Source organism: Colletes gigas, unplaced genomic scaffold (assembly GCF_013123115.1).
Source record: "Colletes gigas isolate AHSC1104 unplaced genomic scaffold, ASM1312311v1 Colletes_gigas_Sc00013, whole genome shotgun sequence".
Classification (NCBI taxonomy): Eukaryota; Metazoa; Arthropoda; class Insecta; order Hymenoptera; family Colletidae; genus Colletes; species Colletes gigas.
In genome coordinates this window covers 3,916,408-3,936,592 of record NW_025106642.1, presented here as the reverse complement: position 1 = coordinate 3,936,592, position 20,185 = coordinate 3,916,408, and the positions used below count along the sequence as shown (strand labels likewise).

Sequence of the window (20,185 nt, the reverse complement as noted above, 5' to 3'; positions counted from 1 at the left end):
CGCGCGCTATCTCTCACGGTTTATCTCCTTTCCTCCCAGCGGCATGTTTCCGTCTCCCTCTCCGCTGTTCGATCTCTCGCTCTCGCCCCACCTTTCTTTCTCTTTCGCTCCGCGACGCATGCAAATGGTGTTTCGCTCCATCTTAGAATCGCCTGCCGCGCGCGACCGTGGCTCGCGGCTCGCGAAAAATGCTCTAGCTACGGCCGGGCACCGTGTACCGGGAGAGAGGTACACGAAACTGTTCGGGACACGTTCCACGGCGACTGGCAAGTGACGAGCCTCCGCGGGAGGTCGATCAGTCGGTTGGAGCAGGTCGTGGATTCGCTCGGAGCTCGCGTGCGGGATCAGTGCACCCCGAAAAACAGACGCGAAACGCCGTACCGTAAGCGAACGGGCTTATATGCATTCTCGAACGCCTCGGAAAACGATCCGGAGGAATGGCTACCGTGTCGATGCACGAAATCGGATCGTACGCGGTCTCCGATCCGGACCGATCGCGATCGATTACGGCTAAGCTGAGGAGAACAGTCGTTGGAAGCAACCGAGGAGGAGGGGGGGTCCAGTGTCACAAGGTGAACGGTACCGCCGATCGGGCTCCTCGCGATGAATACTTTCTTTGTGCGAGAACGGAGGCTCGATTTCGAGAGTGCGGCAGCGCGGAACGCACCGCGAGTGTACGTTTTCCCCGCTGGGGGAGACGAAAGGATCTTTCTCCGGCGAGACACGTCGACTTCGAGTCGATCCAGTTGGCGGTGTTTCGCGCTCGAAGGAGCGCGTCGTCCTCGTTCTGGAATGCGCGTACCCGACTTGCACGTGATCCCGCGGATAGACGATCGGTGTCTCTGGTTATCGGTTGTCCAGGCTACCCGACAGAGGAGATTCACCGTGAGACGCGCGCGGATGGACGACGATCGAAACGCAAAATTTGTTCGCGACACGCGAGCAACGCGATTAGGAGAACGATCGGCGCCGCCATCCGCGCCCTGTCTCCGTTTTCCGTTCGCCTGTTACGCTGATACAAGTTAGAGTATGTCTCCTTACCTCAATCGTGCACGGTTTTCTAGAGTAGGTGGATCACAGTTAAAACGCGGTGGTAGGAGCTAGGTAAAAAGATCACAAAATATGGCACACTGTTGCCCGAGTTCATCGTTCGGCACTTCGCGTCGCGGTTGGTCACTTGGTGGGGGCGGCGAAGTACGGCCGGAGGAGGATGACGAAGAAGAAGACGCGGAGAACGAAGGGAGCACAGGATAGAGCGGGAAAGGTATAACACTGTCGCGGGGACACCGTCGTGATCGAAGACGAAGAGGAGACACGGAGACGGCGTTGCGGGAGAGACGGAGAGGATTCCTCGCGCGCTGTCAGCTGTCAATGCCGCGCACGTTGTCACTCATCCTCCGTAGTTTTTCCTCGCGACGCGAGAACCGATCTCTTTCGCGGCGCCCTCCGCGCGAACCATCGAACCGCTCGGATCCAGATCGACCATCGATCCCCGCGCTGAATCTTCACGTTTTACGAAGTCTGCCGGTGTTGTTCTCTCGATTCACGATGCTCGCGTCTCGTCGCCGGGAAAAATACGACGTCCAACAGGGGGGAGGGGAGAGGGAATCGAACCAGGGGAGAGGAGGAGATGGAAAACGTTGTTTCTGTCAGCGGTTGTCGTCGTCGTCGTTTTCGTCGTCGTCGTCGTCGTCGTCGTCGTCGTCGTCGTCGTCGTCGTCTTCGTCGCACTCTCGCCTCCCCGTGTGCGTGTGACGCGGTGCGCGCGTGGTGTCGCGTGAAGTTGGTCGTGCGTGCGCACCTTGTGCTTCGTTAAAGAGTCTTTTCCGTATAAAATGCTGGGGCGCCGGCGAGAATCGGCCTGCCCGCCGTCGCGTAGGCTTCACGCCGGCGTCCTCGCGGCCGATTGGCCGGATACCAGCCGGTGGGGGGCACTGGCGCGAAGGTCCGAAGGTAGAATACTTGCCTCTAGAAGCTACCAGAGCGGATCCACGAGAGTACGGAGTGGGGTTGCGGCTTTGCCATCCCGCTGACGAGGACCGCGTACGTTTTATCTACGAGTCTAGGAGGGATGACGACGCGGGACCCTAAACGACCCTAGAGACCGTTTGTGCCCCGACCGGGTGCTCCCGATCGGCTGGGCTCTGGTAGTTCCCCCCAATTCGATGCTCTTCGCGGTTTCGACGGGTCGCGAGTTCAAGGACCCAAAATCTAGCCAAGATTTTTCAGATCTCGCGGGAACAGGACTCCGGGATAAAGAGGAGGAGAGCGGAGCGGTAGCGGGCGTCTTTCTTCCTTCTCGCGGCTTCTCCACATCCCCCTCTGCTGCACGATACGCGCCGTCTCTTTTTCGCGAGAACTGCTCGTTCTGTTCTCTCGATTTGCTCGCCTTCTCTCTCTCTCTCTGCTCCGTTCCCCTTCGAGGCTCTCTCGTCTCTCTGTCCCGTCTCTGTTGCTCGAGACCGGCTAGGCTATTCACCCACGCATACACGAGATGACGATGACGATGACGCTGGCCGTTTGCCGCTGCAACGTGCACGCTCCGAACACTCTGTTGCTCTTTCGTTCGCCTCCGCGGGATAAGTTTCTCGAGAAAAAAACCGTTTCTACGAAATCTTTCCTCGTCGAGTTCGTCGTCGATCACGTTTCTAGTTTTGGGGGTTTCTCGTCGCCCTCTCGTTTCTTCTCCACAAAGATCGACGATCCACGCGAAGACAGTTTCCGTTGCTCGCGGTTTCGCTACTCTTGCTATCCATGCAGCTGACATTGGCACATTGCGATTGCGGAGCCCCGCTGACCCAGATTCCGGCTCGGTTATTTTTTCCACACGGTCGGATTTTTTTTATCTCCGTTGTTTCGCGCATCGCTTTCCGTCTCCGACAGCCCCGGCCCACCGACTTTCCGCTCCGTGGCATCGATCATTCGTCTTACAGGCGCTCTGTTTTTACCCGCGATTCCGCCCTTCTTGCTCCAGAAATAAACGACTGCTATCAATATTTCGAAGGCTGGTAAACGATGCGATATACGCGTTGTGCACGTCACGTGTTCCGTAAATTCGAGCTTTGCCGCGAATTTCATCGAGACCAACCGGACAATAGGAACACGGTTACAAACTACAAACGAGCAACGATCCAACAGGTTAAGTCAGATTTAGATTCAGAGAAGGTTAATTAATTATTGATCCAAACGATCGTTACGATAAGAAGGGGAAAAATCAGCGGTGAAATTGGAGAATTTTGCAGTTGGAATGGTCGTCCAGAACGAGTCGGGATTACGGTGGTTCCGCTATGCGGCGTCGTCCCGGGCTCGTCTCGTATTCGCCAGAAGGGGTCCCGGATCATTCTACGGTTCCCGTTCGGCGCGCCGCGTCGGATCCTGACCTACGACTACGGTCAGGGGAGCAGGCGAATTTTGTCCGAAAGTCGAGGCGAACGAAAGAGCGGATTCGCAGGCCTTCGAGGTCACGGAGCAAGAACAGTGGGGATCGGCGTTGGAGGGACCCGAAGAGGGGACCCGAAGGAGGTGGTGGATATGGGCTCCTACTCGAGGGAGTAGGAGAGAGCCAACGAGAGGATACGGTCTGACGGAGGAGGACCAAACGACACGCTAGGAAGAGGAGCGCGAGAGCAGCGTGCAGCCGGCAGAAGAAGACGAAGAAGAAGGGAAGAAGAAGAAGAAGAAGAAGAAGGGGGCTGATCTACCGGCAATATACACACAGAGCCGCACAGACCACGGCAAAACTCCGCAGTTTTGCTGTTCGATTTTGCAAACTTATATTTAGAAGGGCAACGATCTTTTGCCGCGGCAGTTCCAACCAGAGGAGAGGAAAGGTTCTGGGATACGCGCGCGGTCTCTCTTCCGACCGGCGAGTTTTCTTAACTTCGTTCCGACCAACGAAATCGTATCTCAAGGGTTTTCTCGACCTCTTCCCCTTTGCATTTTCTCGGCTTTTTACCTGCTCCAACGTGTCTCGATGTATCGCGTTCGAGCGCAGATTAATGGCTGCTGCGTACACGTCCGTCTTGCAATAATTATCGGCACTACGTAAGATAACGGTCGCTCGAAAGTTTCGGCAAATTATAGAAGATAATCCTTGCTTAAATGCCGAAGCAGTATTTCTCAAACTTTTACGACCGAGCGAATAGTTGGACGTTCTAGTCTCTTCCATAACGCGAATGTGTGGATCGGTGGATACTTCGAACGAAGCTTGGATCGATAACTATCGTTTTGATCGATAATACAACGTGTTTAGGAAATTGGAGCTCGTTGGACCACGTTCCAATAAAGAGAGGCATATTGATTCGTAGTGATGTTGCGTCTATTACGACGGAACAGCGGTGGATGATCGAGCGAAATTTTAATGAAATGAAACAACACCATCCGGTGGACCGCGAAGCACAGCATGAGGAAGGCTATTAAAGTAAATTCGGTACGCGGGAAGAAATGTTACGTCCCGAAGATGGCAATAAGTATTTCCAGACGTTTCTATTTAGTGAGACTTAACCCTTTGCGCTAAGAGACTTTTTCACCTACAACTAATTCAAAGTAAATTTGTCTTCTTTTTACATTCTTTGCTTATGTGTTTCTATATTCTATAGAATTTTGATTGTGTAAAATCCACATTTGTAATTCCTTACATATTACATCACGTATACTAAAGGGTTTATTCCCGTTAATAAATGAATAATAATTACTTTAAAATAATAACATTGTTGTATTCCCTTAAAGGGTACTTCCAAATTCTTTGTTGGAAGCCACTTCACTTTTGGCAGGCTTTGGACAATGTACGAATCACCTAAATGTAAACCGTAATCTTTCAGACCTATATCCCGGCGTTAGCGTCGCGGAGTGGTCTGGTCAGGGGTCCGATGACGCATCTCGGATCGTATAAGAAATGACGCATCTCGGTGCCGTCTATGGCCTATTTGGATTGCGTCCACGTTTGTTCCGTGGTGTCGCGGGCCCCCCCATTGACCGTTCGCATAAAAGAATCGCGTTGATCGGTACGGGCGGTCAGCGCGCGAATTCGAATTCGGAATCTGGACCAAGCGGTCCGTGAAAATCGTTGGGTAGGTTGGCGCGCGTGCATCGTGCACGACCACCGCCCCTGCCCGGTGTAATCTTATCGCGGCGAGCGATGCGGTGAACGCGTTCTCTGCGGCTGCAGAACAGCGGTGGAGTCAACGAACGATAAAAAAAAAGCGCGCAGCCATACGCGCGACACAAAGAATAAACTCCGTACCGCCCGCGTCTCCCGCCCTCCCTTTTTCCTCGCCCGAGTGCCGTTCCGTCTCGTTCTTTCGCCAGCCGCGAGCCAACCTCCGCTTCTCCCGTTGATCCGCGCCGCGTACTCGGCCGTGTGTGGGCGCGCGAGCTCCTCTCCCTCACTCTCTCTCTCTCTCTCTCTCCCTCTCCCCGTTTTTCTCCGCTCGCGGTGCCCGCGTCCCTCCACGCCGTCCCCCACCGCCCCCCTTTTCTCCTTCTTTTTCCCGTCGACCGCTTGGGGTAGGTCATGGCGGAACCGCGGCGAACGAACGACGGAGACGGCCGGAGGGGGGGGGGGGGGGAAAAAAAAAGGAGGAGGACGTAAGAAACCGTACGCGCCGCGCGCAGAACGTTCCGCCGCGGCGCGCGACTTTGTAACGCGCGCGCACCTTTCTCCTCGACAGCGTCACGCGGCCACGCTTTTGACAAGTTATTTATCACGGCAGGGCAGCGTCGATCGCTGTCCCGCGTTGCTTGTAATTTTCCCCGATTCTTAACGATCGTTGCGCCGGCTACGATTAACCCTTCTGTCGATAACCGAAACGATCCGCGGTTCGTCTACCCGAGCATCCACGAATTAGCACTTTTACTGCTTCATTTTTATTACAGGAGCACGATTTACTATCGAAAATATTATCGAAAACGAGTAAAAAGTTAACCTATTTTTACTATGAAAAGTAATATTACTCATAGTTGTAGGAATGCATTGGTGATACTGAGTATCTTTATTTTGGAGGTTACCGTATTTGCTCAATTAAAATGGACATTTAAAATTATTATTAGGATCATTATTATGGTAAGAATGTAGTAATATTAATGTTGATCGGATGGAATATTGAGTATCTTTATTTTGGAGGTTACCGTGCTTGTTTAATTAAAATGGACGTTTAAAATTATTATTAGGATCATTATTATGGTAAGAATTTATTAATGTTAATGTTAATAGGATAGAATATTTTATTAGGAAAGGTTTTCGACTTCGTTTTCCGAGTCATTTAGTCTGAGTCGTGTAGTTATTGTTTAATAATCATTTCTTTTCTTTTTAAAGAAATTCTTGATTATAACATTTCTCCCTGGAATATTGTATTTTTCTCTCAAGAGGAACGTTTAATAAGTTTATCCATAAAAATATCTAATTATAGTATGTGATTTAATGGCGACGATTTGCTTCGATATTTGCATGTGAATTATTCTCATTCCAAATGTGACATTAATGAAAATTAAGTCTATTTTGTAAACATATGTATACCGAACTAAAAAAGGATCTACTCAGATTCTACAGGTCATAATTTTAGAGTCAAATTCACTATACTTAAGATAAGAAAAAAAATTCATATAAGCATATGCCCAATACGATCTTGTTTCTCAATTACAACAATTTTTCTATTATAATAATTGTTCGCTAATATGCCCAAATGCTTTCTTCTGATTTCAAAAATATAGAGATTGGTCTTAACATTTGCAAATCCAAGGGTTAATGACGTATAACAAAACTATTACTTCATAACGAATATTATGATCTTATGCGAATATATAAATGATTTTCTAAAGTCACTGTAGTGCTAACACGAAAGCTTTCACAAGGAATAACTGGAAACAAAGGAATATCTGGAGTGGAGAACATCAATTATGGTCGCTCGTTTCTTTTTCCGCGTCAAATGTGGCCGAACAGTGGCTCGTAAAAGTGTTCAAACGGCTTCGAAATAAAACAATTATCACTTAACACGGTGGGACGTTTATTGACTTCTGTAAGCAACTATTAAATTAATAGTCTTTTAATATGAATGGCTTGATACTTTTTTTTTAGAGGGAATAATAGTTGTACCGATTAATCTTTGAGAAATAAATGATCCTGCATCGTAAACGATGATCGCAAAAAATTTCTTAGAAACGCTGACTGTTAGAGCATCGCAAAAGCATTCGAACGACCAAGAGTTTTCAATGTAAACATTACTTTAGAATGATGAAGTATAAGCACTCGCATGATCAGTCGATGTTAGGATCCAATGATCGATACTAGGAGTCTTATCAAGAAACTGAAATGTTTATTGATGAGGTGTCCATAAAAAATGGAAGCAAGCTATAGAGAATTAATAATAAATAAATGATATAATGCATTGTTATAAACAAAGAAGATTTCCCTACAACAACCATTTTGGTTGGATAAGCAAATTAACCAAAAAACAAGATGTACTTGTCTATAAAATAAGATTAAAAAAATTTAGCTTCGAAACTCGCTGAGACTGCTACTGATAATTTTGTTATAAGAATACTAAATTATGCTGAAGAAACTATACACAAAATGAACCGCTATACATGACTAAATTTTCATAATCGAGTCTCTTGGAAGACGCTATAATACACCAATAGGGTGAATCAGTATAGATAACTAAATTTTGCTAAAACGAGTCAATATAGTTAGTGCTCGTGGACTAACAAAATATTAAAACTCAATTATCTAATAAATATATTATTATTATTTATTTGTTCGTACAGACGATTTTTCGTGTTGCTTAAATTGATGGATACACTTCAATTCTCAACAAAGACGATTTGTTTTGACAAGACGGTAAATAAAACTTGTGTAAAAAAGTGTCATATCAAATTTTTTTCTTATTTTTTTACGTAAGATCACTCCCTGCTCGATTTTACTATGAATTCCGACCCATCCTGTGTAACGATCGTAAATATTAGCATAAGTGTTATCAAACTTTACAGAATTTCCCCCAAAATTATAAAAACACTGATTATGAGAGTTTACATCGATATATTAGAAGAACGTAACATTTTGATCAATGAAATTTTTAGAATAGTTTAAAACTTTATAAGCTGTGTGTGTAGAAAATCTTTCTTTTCAATTTATGTGTTGAATTAATTAGGTTTCTTGTATATTAAAGGCACTAAATTCAGTACATTTGAAATTATACCCAAACAATGCACACAATATTTCTCCCTCCAGAGGGCTCCATCGTTTTTCGCCATCCGTCGGGCTGTTTGGCTTAGTTACCCTACTTCTACCTTTCCACAGAATTCGTTGCAATTCGCGGAATTCGGAGTAATTCACGGAATTCGCGGGCGAATTAACGCGAATTTTGCAGAAAGATAGAAGTAGAGGAAACGAGTGGCGCAGCCCAATGGACGAGGAAAGCCATGAATTCGCCGGGGAGGGAAATATTCGTGATCAAACGTTACAGATTGATACACGAGTATGTGTATTATGCTCACATAATAATGAAATGGTCGCATATATTCGAAGATCATTCATGGGAAACTTGAACCAAATGAAAACATACATTACGACACTTGGAAATTCATTTTCATAACAAAAATTGTTTTATTTCTCTCGAAATTTCACTTATAAAATTTAAAACATTGTTTCATACGAAATCTTATGTATAAAGAATTCTCAGGGTGTTAAATATTATTAAATTTTTCTAATATAATATTCAGATGGCATAAATATTTTCAAATCGTCTAATTATATTTGATAGTTTAATTTTATAATGAGCCAACAATTTTTATACTCGGAAAGCTATAAAATAGGAAATATTTAAGTCAAATATTTTAATCGAACATAAAATTTATCTTATTTTGGTTCTCTAAAATACTTCATCAAAGTGTCTTGTTATTATAAAAAAAAGGTCATAACTTCAGAGCCAAATTCACTATACTAAGATTAGAAAAAAAAAATTTTAAATATGTGTCCAATACGATCTTGTTTCTATGTTATAATTGCTTTTCTATTATATCAATTGTTCAATTATTTTTACAGAAATTATTCCGAGTAGGTCTATATCATAGTTTGTTATCCGTTCAAGTTTTATTATTATATTTGACTTCGCTATTCTTGTATTTCTATAACCTGACATTATTGATCCAAATAGAAATTATCATAGAACTATATTAGACACGTTTCATGGATATTCTTATCACCAAGAAGACTCACTAAATTTATATAACAGCTAGCATCATTGAATACTAAAAATTCAGGTTATTGTAAGAATTATTGAAACAGAAAAACTGAAAAAGAAGATCATATCGAGCATATGTTTCTACGAATGTTACTTCCTATTTTAGCTTGCTAAATTCGCCTCTGACAATTATGCTCACACTGATCACTGATAAAAATGTAGTCTACACTTAGGTTCAAATGCAACTTCTAAATTTCCGGTGAGCAATAGGGACGCGATACATTTCCATGTACGATTCTCCACGCAAAGGACTGTGAAATGCCTTCATTTCCTAAAATACTCCATGTACTACTTACGCGGTTGTCTTCAATTGGAGAATACAGTGCAATGACCATATATATCCACTTTTTCCACTATCACGAAGCATCGAAGAAAACTCTTGGTACGTTTTTATAATCAACATAGAAACAAGGAAATTCACCTAACTATCAAGTACCCCAAAAATAACTATTTATTTTACAACTAGCTACGCGTCACCATAAGATCAGGTATCCCCGTTCACGTAGTTTATTTTCGAGAAACATGGTTCGTGTACCAGTCACATCAATTGTACATGTCAATGCTAGTCTCAGGAATAAGATTCCTGACTCTCGTTCACTTCACTTTTTAGATTCCATTCTCGAAACGTGTCAACAAATTTTCCACCACTCGTTCGAAATCACTCCGTCTATTGCACACAACTATGTGGTCACTCGATCTCGTCAATTGAAACGGTCGTAGGACGTTAATTCGCCGTGTGTCACCCGATCGTAGCGGAACTTAGAACCTCGCGAAATCCTTCGAGCGTCGTTGCACGCGATTTTTCACCGATGGATCGCAATATCGCTAACAGAAACGTCTTCGAAACACTTCGAGCCCCACCTACTCCCTTTTGGTTTGCAAAGAAGCCAGAACCGATTCGCCACGATTTCACCGAAGATCGAACAATTCGATTAGGAGGATCTTAACAGTCGGCGCGGGACCGGCGTTATTGTTAGCGATCATGCGATCTGAAAATCATAGAAAATTACTGAAAAGCCAGGAAACTTTGTACGTTCTGGCCGGCATGGTTGCCCCTGGACTTGAGATGTCGTAATTTCGCCTTCGCCATAACGGCTACGCGGCACGGAAGTACTTTCCCCACCCTTCGTCTTTCATCCTCCAGGTTTTCTTCTTCGACTCGAAACAGAAAGCTTCGTTCCTGGCCCTCCCTTCCTACCCCCCCCCCTTTTCCGTAATAGTAGAAGGGTTAGTGAAACAATGGCACGCGCGCGAACACCGTTATTTAAATAACACGATCGTGGGGTCGAAGGTAAAAAAATTTGCGCTCAAGGGGATGGAACGTGAGAAAGACGCGTCTAGGCGATCCACTGTTCGAAGAAGCCGCCAAATTTTATTCGGAATCTTGCCCCCCTCTCTCGTCTCTATTCTCCATTGGCTTCTCTCGATTGGAGGATCGCAATAATATCTGCTCGGGGGATGGCAAAAAATTTTACCATTCACTTTGAAAGTCCTGATACTTGTAACATTTTAAATAACACGGACGTTAGGGATGATTTGAACTAGCGAGTTCACCATTGAAAGTAACGTTGTGTACAGAAAATAAAAATAAAAAGACACGGTGTAGTATTTTAGGAACACCGGTTGCACCAAACTGTGGCAGAATGCAAAGCTCGAAATAAATTTCTTATCGATTCAAGGGAGAACATTGTGAGCTGTCCTCTCACAAGTGTTCGTTAATTGAAACTAAGTACTTCTTTGTATATTACCGAAAAATATTGAGAAGTGTTCTAAATAAAACTTGCTATTTTTAGGAGCCAGTGAATCAGTAGGGAAAATTGTCAAATGGAGGGTGTAAAATTTACATTATTAAAATGAAACTCTGTTTAAACTTCCAGGCTTCCTAAAACAGCGCAAGTTTAATTCGAAGCATTTTTCAATATCTTTTATTATTTTCAAATTTAAATTTAATGTTAAGCGACCCTCGATACGACTTGGACGAGTGATATAACACTTTGGGACATCGATGGCAGAAATTGGTTACGAATGAACAGAGTAACCATTGGTAGCTAGGACGTAATCGGTACTTTCAGTTGTTTGAGTTATCGGGAAATTATACCGGCCGCGAAATCGATATTTCAGAGGTCCCGATCAACAAGGAACTTTCGTTTGGAATAAGAACGAATTCTTTTCGACCGTTTACGCCTTTTGAGCGGAAGATTCAACGAGTATCGATCTCGAGAGCTCGGAACTTCTTCGCCATCCCTCCGTTTTTCATCGTCTTCCTCTTTTCACCGGTGCAGTTCCGGTTCTGGCAGCTGTCGTCGATTCAAGATTGGGACTCCGGGATCGGTCAAGGGTAAGCCCGTGGCTGTGTAACGTTACCTTCGACGACGAACCGGTTTAAAGCGGAATGAAAGAGAGATTTAGAGGGAAAGAGTTGGGCGCAAAAAATTCATTTGAATCGCCGTGGGGTTGGGCAGAGGTGTCGAAATAATTGGATTTTAATTTTCGCGCCGATGAAAGAACAAAAACCACTCTTTCTCGCTGTTGCCGCCTATGCGCATACACACCCTCCTCCTCGTGAACCATGAGAACCGTTCGCCAACGAGTGTTTATACAACGTGTTGCAGCGCGTGAATGTTTTCGACTTTAAATTTTCCTTGGTGCCCTTTGTTTTCCCACGATACGCAACGCCGCGTCGATCATCGTACATTTCGAACACGTGCCCCAGTTTTTTACGATTATGGAAAAACCAATAAAGTTACATTCAAATTTTCACTACAGAAACGTTGAAATCTTTTTCATTCTAAATTAACACGAAATGCTATTATTTCATATGGACATACTTCCGCACTCTTTACTGTAATTACTTTATTGTATACGAGACGATATTTACTGGTTGAATAAATAAAATAAATAAAATTGAACGCAATATACTTTTGTTGTATCGGTACATATTCTCCTCGAATAGAATTTAACGCAAAAATTTATTAAGTTACTTGGTACACGAAATTTCATTTTTGAGAATTTATTGAATAAATGTATTCGACATTGACGGTGATTTTTAAGCGCTCTATTGCTGCTTTTATGTCTAACAAGTTGTGGATGTAACGAAATAGGTATAAAACTCGCCGTAATTGATAAGTGTCGAAACTCAATCGTTCGAAGACATTCCATAGATTAGTATGAACAAGAGTATTAATTTTCAACATAAATGTATCGGTGACATAAAGGTAAAGCTCAATTTCACGACTGGGATCGATTCTACACGATTTATCAGACTCTAATCTTGAAATTAGTTGATCAATAAATATCAATTACAATGATGAATATTATTTTTTATATTTATAAGTCGAAAAATAAATCGAAACGTTGATAAAAGAAAATAGGTGAAATGTTATCTGAAAAATGTACTAATTGCGTTTAAAGTTCAGACTGACTCATAAGTATTATATCGTTATTTTCTTTATTTCTATCTGGTTGTTAATGCAATGAAACAGGTATGCAATTTGACGCAATTGATAGGTGTCGAAACGATAAATGCCTCGATAAATCTTAAATCGTTGAAAGACATTCCTTGGAACACTTTCATAGAGGATTATCGTATTAAAAACTTAGTCAAGCTCCAGAACTTTTAATATCAAACTTTCTTCGATACTACAGTTCCTATAAAATTAATAAGTGTAATAATTCTAAATTTATATAGTTCAATTTTTCTTGTTCGGTGAATAGTTTGTCAAAATTTCATTGAATTATTGTATTCTAGACTCATGGCAAGTCTTAAAGGAAATTTGTTAAAGAATTTATCATTTTTAGAAGCAAAATTTTATTAACAAAAATCATCATTTTTTTATTTTGAATATTTGTTTATACGATTGTTTTTCAAAGCCTATTTTCGACACATGCTAGATAGTTTATGTGATATGTTAAATTTTCGAAGAAAATCAGCACCGTTTTCGATAACTACGTTCATCACTCCAGAAAATTCTATAAATCTTATATAAAAAACATCATAACTTGATGAATATTTGTTTATACGATTATTTTTCAAACCCTGTTTTCGACACTAGATAATTTATGTGATACGTTAAACTTTCGAAGAAAATCAGCACCGTTTTCGATAACTACGTTCATCACTCCAGAAAATTCTATAAATCTTATATAAAAAACATCATAACTTGATGAATATTTGTTTATACGATTATTTATCAGAGCCTGTTTTCGACACATATTAGATAATTTATGTAATACGTTAAACTTTCGAAGAAAATCAGCACCGTTTTCGATAACTACGTTCATCACTCCAGAAAATTGTATAAATGTTATAAAAAAAACATAACTCGATGACAAATGTGTCATGATTGAAAAATTGATCACAGTTAAAGATAGAAGCACTTAAAAATAGCACTTTTGACATTAGTAATTTGTTTATGAATCAGAGCTCAAAATACGCAGAATATTTGGAGGAATTGAAACCTGCAAAAATCTTAAAGAAACGCATGGCTTTGGGCAGGATTTTATCAACTTTTGGAATTTTTCGATAAATTAAGTCTCAAAGTTATAGAATATTCGTAAAAATCGGAAGATTTCGAGGCTATCTCCCTTAAAACGTAAATAAAACGACGATAACGAAACGCTTCTCGCTCGTATCGCCGGTCGAACGTATTCGCGAAACGATAAAGGCGAGCAAAGGTTCGCGGGCGCGTCGTTCGTTTCGTTTTGTCCCTCCCGATGGAGATCCTTGGCAGGGACGGTACAAAGAAGGCGAATGTTTTAATTAAATCTCGACAAAACGCGAAAACTTCGCCATCGCAAGGCGTTTTTGCGATTTTCCGAAAGTTTCGCCTCGCTCCGCGACTTGCTTTCAAGGTGGCGATGGACGAGTGGAGGGTGGAGGGTGGAACCGCACTCAGCCACCTCTTTTCCACCTTTCCATTCATCCCCCCAACGGTCGAGGGGTAGGGAATAAAAGAAGTCGCAAAAACAAAAGAGCGGCACGGCTACTTAACGAAACAAATTGTTGCTTCGTACTCGGTACGAGAATTTAAAAGTTTTTCACCGCTCCTCTCTTTGCTCCTTGTTCTCTTCGTTTCTTTCCCCTTGCCCTCCCCGCCCCCTCTCTATGGTTCTACCTACGGGGGCTACCTTTCTCCGTTTCTCCGCGGACATCGCGGTTCTTTCGAGTCGAACGATAGTCCGACTCGATTCACGGCTCGTTAGCGGTGCCTTCCTTTCCCCTCATTTCGGTCCTGGCTCGTAAAAGGACAACGCCATATACGCGGGGACTCGTATACTATCGATCGTGACGGACTGTCCCATTAAATCGGTTGCATCGTGCGTGGAATACGCGTATGGAACAATTAAACGCGGTATTGTCTCGCGGGGCTGCCGAGGTACCGTTCGTCGAGACGCTAAAGCCGGACGACGGTCGTCTACCCACGATACCGTCCGTGAAAATTTTCACCGCGCGTCCCGTGATTCGGCGTGGATCGCTCCTCGAACCGCCGCGCCGTGGCGGTCGATCGTTGGGACGATCGAGAGCTCGATCGTCGTCGACGGTTCTGTCTTACGTAAAGAGTAAACAACAAGTCATACAGAAGCACATACACGCACGTAGAGCATGCCAGCGGTGTTGGGGGGTGGGTAAAATAAACAAAAAAGAAACATCGCTACAACGAAAAATGAAAAAAAAAAAATGTACGCACGTATGCGACTAGAAACACTGGTGATGGGCGCGTCCTCGCTCGGAGGACGCACCGGAACCGAAACGAAACTCTCGTAGAATAAAAAACCAAGGATGCATCTGTTGCGTAGAACGTCAGCGGGTTGGTTGCTGCATGAACGTGCGGGAAGAACGAAAAAAAAAGAGATAAAACGACGATCCTGTTACGGGAATCGGCGAAAAGAAAAAGTGAGAGGTATATTGAACAGGAAGCTGCGTGTGACGAGGAGAAATAATAATAAGGGGATCTTGAACGGGCTGAGTGTTCAACTCACTCGTTGCAGGGTGGACCAGCATTCCTCGAGGGTGCGCTCGTTGATGTTGCCCATTCCTCCGCCGGCGCCTCCTGCACCTCCAAGTCCCGCCGCAGAGGCACGAGACTATCAGGCAAGACAGGAGGCTCGTGTTAGTTTACTTTTTCCATGCCCTGTTCGCTAACCAGTCATTACTATAAAATCGCTTGTCTAGCAATTCTCGGGACACTAGGTGTCTCTTAGCTGTTCCATTGTCGCGGAACGCAGAGATTCTTTAGAAAAAGTCTTGCTACGTAAAAAAAAAAAACGTACATAGTGTGTAACGTCGAAGCTGTCGATACAGGAAACTGGGTTGGGCTATAGAAAATTCGTAGAGGAGAAAGTTGTGACCAGCTAGGCCTTCTTATACCACGATTCTTTCCTCAAAGGCATTCCGCGTTATTGTGCGCGTAGAAGCTCGAGGCGGGCCTGCGGTAGTTTGAGAGAGTCGAAGAAATGGTATTTTTGTGAAAACGCCAGGAAAGAATAGGTACAAGTTTGAGACTTTTCCTCCGCGAATCGTCGTGGCTGCGTTCCAGTTTCCAGAATCACCCGGTACAGAAAATCTCGCGTGAAAACGACGCGAAGGAAAAAAAAAAGAAAAAGAAAAGGAAAAGAAGAAAAAGAGAGAAAAAGAAAACGTTTGAATTGCTATTAGCGGCGAGACCGAAGCGGATCCGCGGGGATATATTTACTTAGTTTCCTCGTATCGAAGCTCGCGGGACTGTGGCATCGCAGAAGCACGCCGCGATATTTTCTCGAGAACATCTTCTCGGCGTACCGTATGACGTATGCGTATAGTATTATCTGTGTTGCGCGGGTCAAGAACCCCGAGAGACGACGTATCTGCATCTCGTCGCATCGGTGTGCGTGGGCCGCGTTTGCATTTGTGGCCCCGTGACTCTAATGTGTGCGTGGCTGGCTGCCTGGCCGCCTGGCCGCCTGGCTGCTCGTTCGCTCGCTCGCTCGCAAGCCGGCCCTCGGAGGCTCTCGCGTTCGTGCTTGGGCTCTCTTTCTCTCACTCTCGTTGCCCTCCCCGTTCGTTCGTTTCTCGCGGGTATGCGCGCGTGTGTCGTGTACGTGTTTTGTACGCGTGTGGCGCGGAGTACGCGACGCGGTAAGTCAACGTATTCCGATGTGCGTGAACCATGGTCAGTGTATCTCGGTACAGTCGCAGATTCAAACAGTCGGCGAGAATCGTCGACGATGCCGCGCGATTTATCGAAAGTCATCCGGTCGAACCGACGCCGACGCTACTTTCCGCGGCACGAAGGGCTCCGGGGTCCCTTTCTTTCTCCCCCTCGCGAGACCACCGACGGTCTGCGTACCAATTGATCTGGAAACCTCCGCGGATCTTGGGTCGGAATTTACAAATTTTAGGATTCGTGACGCGCGTACGACGTCCTGGTTCGCGTTAGATACGAATTAGATGTAGGTTAGGGGCTCGGTATCGTTTTACGGAGAATTTACTATGGTTTGCAAACGAGCGAGTAAAATGTATTTTTCCCCGCCAGCAGAAAACTGTTTGAAAGTATTGTCCGGCGTCAGTCGGCCCAAGTGAATGACCCTATTTATCGGCGCATTATGCACTTTTATCGCGGTTGCCTCGTCCCAGTTTATTTATCTCTTCTCTCCGGGGCTACGGGCGAGTCTAACCGAGATCGAGAAAATAAAAGCGCGAAAGTAAAATATGTATAATGTAAGCGAGCGGTCTCTCGAATCGCGTACGCGTTCTCTCACCTGTAGCTCGTTGACGAGTTTTTCCGTCAGGCTGGTGTCGTGGGAGTCTTGGCTGGTCGCACCCGGACTCAGCATCGAGTTCTGGGAGTTCTGTTGCTGGTTGGTGGACATGTTCATCCCGGCGAGACCGCCATTTTGAGCGATGGTGCCCGCCATGGTCAACGCCTGTTGCTGTAAATTCTGCGACAGATTCTGCGCCTGTTGTTGCAGATTCTGCGACAAGTTCTGCGCTTGTTGTTGTAACGCCTGCTGGCTGAGACTCTGGCCGAGGTTCTGCGACAGGTTTTGCGCCTGCTGCTGCAACGTTTGCGACAGGTTCTGCGCCTGACTCTGGATGTTCTGCTGTAGATTTTGGTTCGCCTGGCTGAGATTCTGCGGTTGGTTCAGCAGCTGTTGCTGTTGCTGCGGCGACAAACTCGGCGTCAGACTCTGCGCGAGATTGTGCTGCAACGTTTGCCCCAGGTTCTGTTGCATGTTCTGCGTGAGCGCTTGCGTAAGCGCTTGTCCTAAGTTTTGGTTGAGCGCCTGAGCCGCCTGGACCGCCTGGACGGCCAGCGACGGACTCGACGCCTGAGACATGGACTGTTGTACCTGCGCCAAGCTGTGAAGACTCTGTGCCATGCTGGACGCGATGGCGCTCTGATGATCCGCTTGAGGCGACGGCGTGGTCGGTGCCGGGGAAGACTGATGTTGCGCTCCTTGAGCCGTTTGCTGGCCCATGGACATCGCGTGCTGTTGTTGTTGCTGCATTTGTTGTTGCGGGCTAGGGGTTTGCCCTAATCCCGAGTTGGCGCTCTGCTGTACCTGGGACACGTTCGGCTGCTGCTGCTGCTGTTGCTGCTGCTGTTGCTGTTGTTGCTGCTGCTGCTGCTGCTGCTGTTGCCCGAGCGGGCTGTGCATCTGCTGCACTTGTTGCTGGTGTTGCTGTTGCTGAGTCGAATTCGAGATAGGGCTGTGCTGTATCCCCGGCGAATGCTGGGGCGGCCCCCGTTGTGGTTGCTGCCAGTAATCGGACATCTTAAAGACATGCTGTCGCAGCGCGTGAAGGTTCGCGGCCGCCGCGGTGACGGCCGATGTTTGGACCTCCATGGGTTCCGGCTCGTTCTCGAGGTCCGGTTCTGGCGTGCTGCAAGGATCCTCGTCCTCCTCTTCGTCCTCCCTCTCGGTGATGTCCTCGTCGTCTTCGTCGTGGATCCTAACGGCTCTGTCCGTCTCGGACCCGGCCGTTCCTCCTCCAGCAACACCAGCAACACCACCGCCACTTCCACCGCCGCCACTTCCGCCACCGCCACCGCCACCGCCACCTCCACCTGCTCCACCGCCACCTCCTCCACCTCCTATCCCACCCCCCGAATCGCCAGAGTGGAGATGATTTCCGGGGTGATGCTGATGATGATGCTGCTGAAGGTGATGGTGTGGACGCGACTCTGGATTTTGGCCTTGCTGCTGCTGTTGTTGATGCTGCTGCTGCTGCTGTTGTTGTTGCTGCTGCTGCTGTTGATGGTGATGTTGCTGCTGGTGATGATCCAAGCCAAAGTCGGGTTGGGTTTGCGTCTGGGCACGTAGGTCCAGGGCCGCCGTCTCGTCCGAAATTTTGAGGCCTTCGCGAGAAGCCCGGGCTACCCCCTTCCGGCGCAGCTTGCCCGCTTTTTCGCACCCCTTCTGGTAAGCAGCTCGACGGCCGGCACACTTCCGCGCTCGCCGCCGTTCCTTCCTATCTTTCTCCCCGCTGTATCGCGTGCTCCTTAACCCAGGATCGTCCTAAGGACAACGATCCTCGCTCGACGTGGGCGGCGGGCAACGTCAGTTACTCGCCACCTGCTTCGACTTCCCGGGCCTGCTGCTGCTGCCTCCCGCTACTTCGCTCATGAAACTCTTTCCCTCGGTACACCTCTGTCTTCTTTCTTAGCCTCGGCTGCGCTTCGCTCTGCCCTCGAGCTTCTCCCCGCTGCCTCTCTGGTTCTCGTCACCAGCGTGATCCCCTACGCGTAGTACGCGAACGACCACCGATCGGTCGTTTGGTACGCGACCGATGGACCCTTCGCCTCCTACGGTTCTTCGATATACGTATTTCCCGTAACGCGGTCGCGGATCTTCGTATTCCGTCACTGATCGCGCGCGTGCGTCTCCGCGATTCGGCGTTTCATACGCGTTTCTCTCGTCTCTTCTTCAGTTCCTCCTTCCTCTGGTCTGCATTTGCGTGTAAGTGTCGTATGTAACTACGTGATGTGTGTGTATGCGTGTGTGTATTGCGTGTCGTGTGATGCGAATTGATGCGCGCGCGAGCGGACGTCCTCCGACACTGGAGAACACCCTATTTTCTTTGTTCTATCTAACTTAAAGTCTATCGTACACTTAAGTTCAGGTTAACATTCAGGATTGCCCAGCCCGGACGGTGTGAACGAGAAGGACAGTCTGTGCGGACGCGAAACGCTCTTTGTCGAAGTCCGGTGCCGCGGCCTCTGTGCCTGCCGGGTGAGAAAGAATCGCACTCGCGGATGACGCTGCTCGTCCCGTTTTGCCCTGAGTAGTTCGTAGCCCCGTTATGTCGATGTGCGTGTTGTATGTGCGTGTATGTGAGAACGCGCGAGCCCTTGTGGTTCTTTCGATGCGTGGAAAATGACTCGCCCGTCCAGCGTGTGATAACGTCGTGTGTGATCTCTTCGTGCCGGGACGGCAGTTCCTCCGACCGCGTCGATTCCGCGTGTCACTCTGCCTGCACAGTGTGTCGAGGTTGCGATCCTCCTACGGTCGCTGCTTCCTCTACTTCGCGACCCTTCTTCGTCCTGTTTCTCGCGTCCGTTCACGACTTCCCCTCGAAATGCGACTCTAGGGTATTTTTAACTCTTTAAAAGGAATTCTATTCGATTAACGATTAACCGCTCGTCGTTACCGATATCGTCGATGGTAGTTGTGGTTGCTTCTTATTATCGTTTAGGTTTAATAATATTGCACTTAGGTACACTCGTTTTTTGAACACACTGAAATATATATGTATGCGGCGCCAGGTTCTTTCTAGCGAGCTCCTTCTTCTTCTTCTTCTTCCACTTCCTTCGATCTTTTTGCCTTTTTTTTTCACTGTTGGTTATCTCACTTGATTCTTTCCCCTTCGGATTTATCCTTACTTCGGGACCTTTATCCTTGTGTTCTTCGATCTCTCGCTTTCCCGTTCTCTCTCACCTTTTTTTTCTCTCTCTTTCTCTTCGCTACTC

The 20,185-nt window shown here is 46.2% G+C and overlaps 1 protein-coding gene across 1 annotated transcript in view; it reads right to left on the bottom strand.

Moving 5' to 3' along the window:
* LOC122399432 (zinc finger protein 853) overlaps window positions 1-18,705 on the bottom strand; it is a 116,481-nt gene extending 97,776 nt beyond the window's left edge. The window contains exons 1-2 of the mRNA XM_043400110.1: window positions 16,974-18,705; window positions 15,216-15,320 (exon numbers count right to left, since the gene is read on the bottom strand). Coding sequence (XP_043256045.1) covers window positions 15,216-15,320; window positions 16,974-18,062 — 1,194 coding nt within the window. The 5' untranslated portion in view covers window positions 18,063-18,705. The remainder of the gene's footprint in view (window positions 1-15,215; window positions 15,321-16,973) is intronic.
* Between the last annotated feature and the right edge of the window lie 1,480 nt (window positions 18,706-20,185).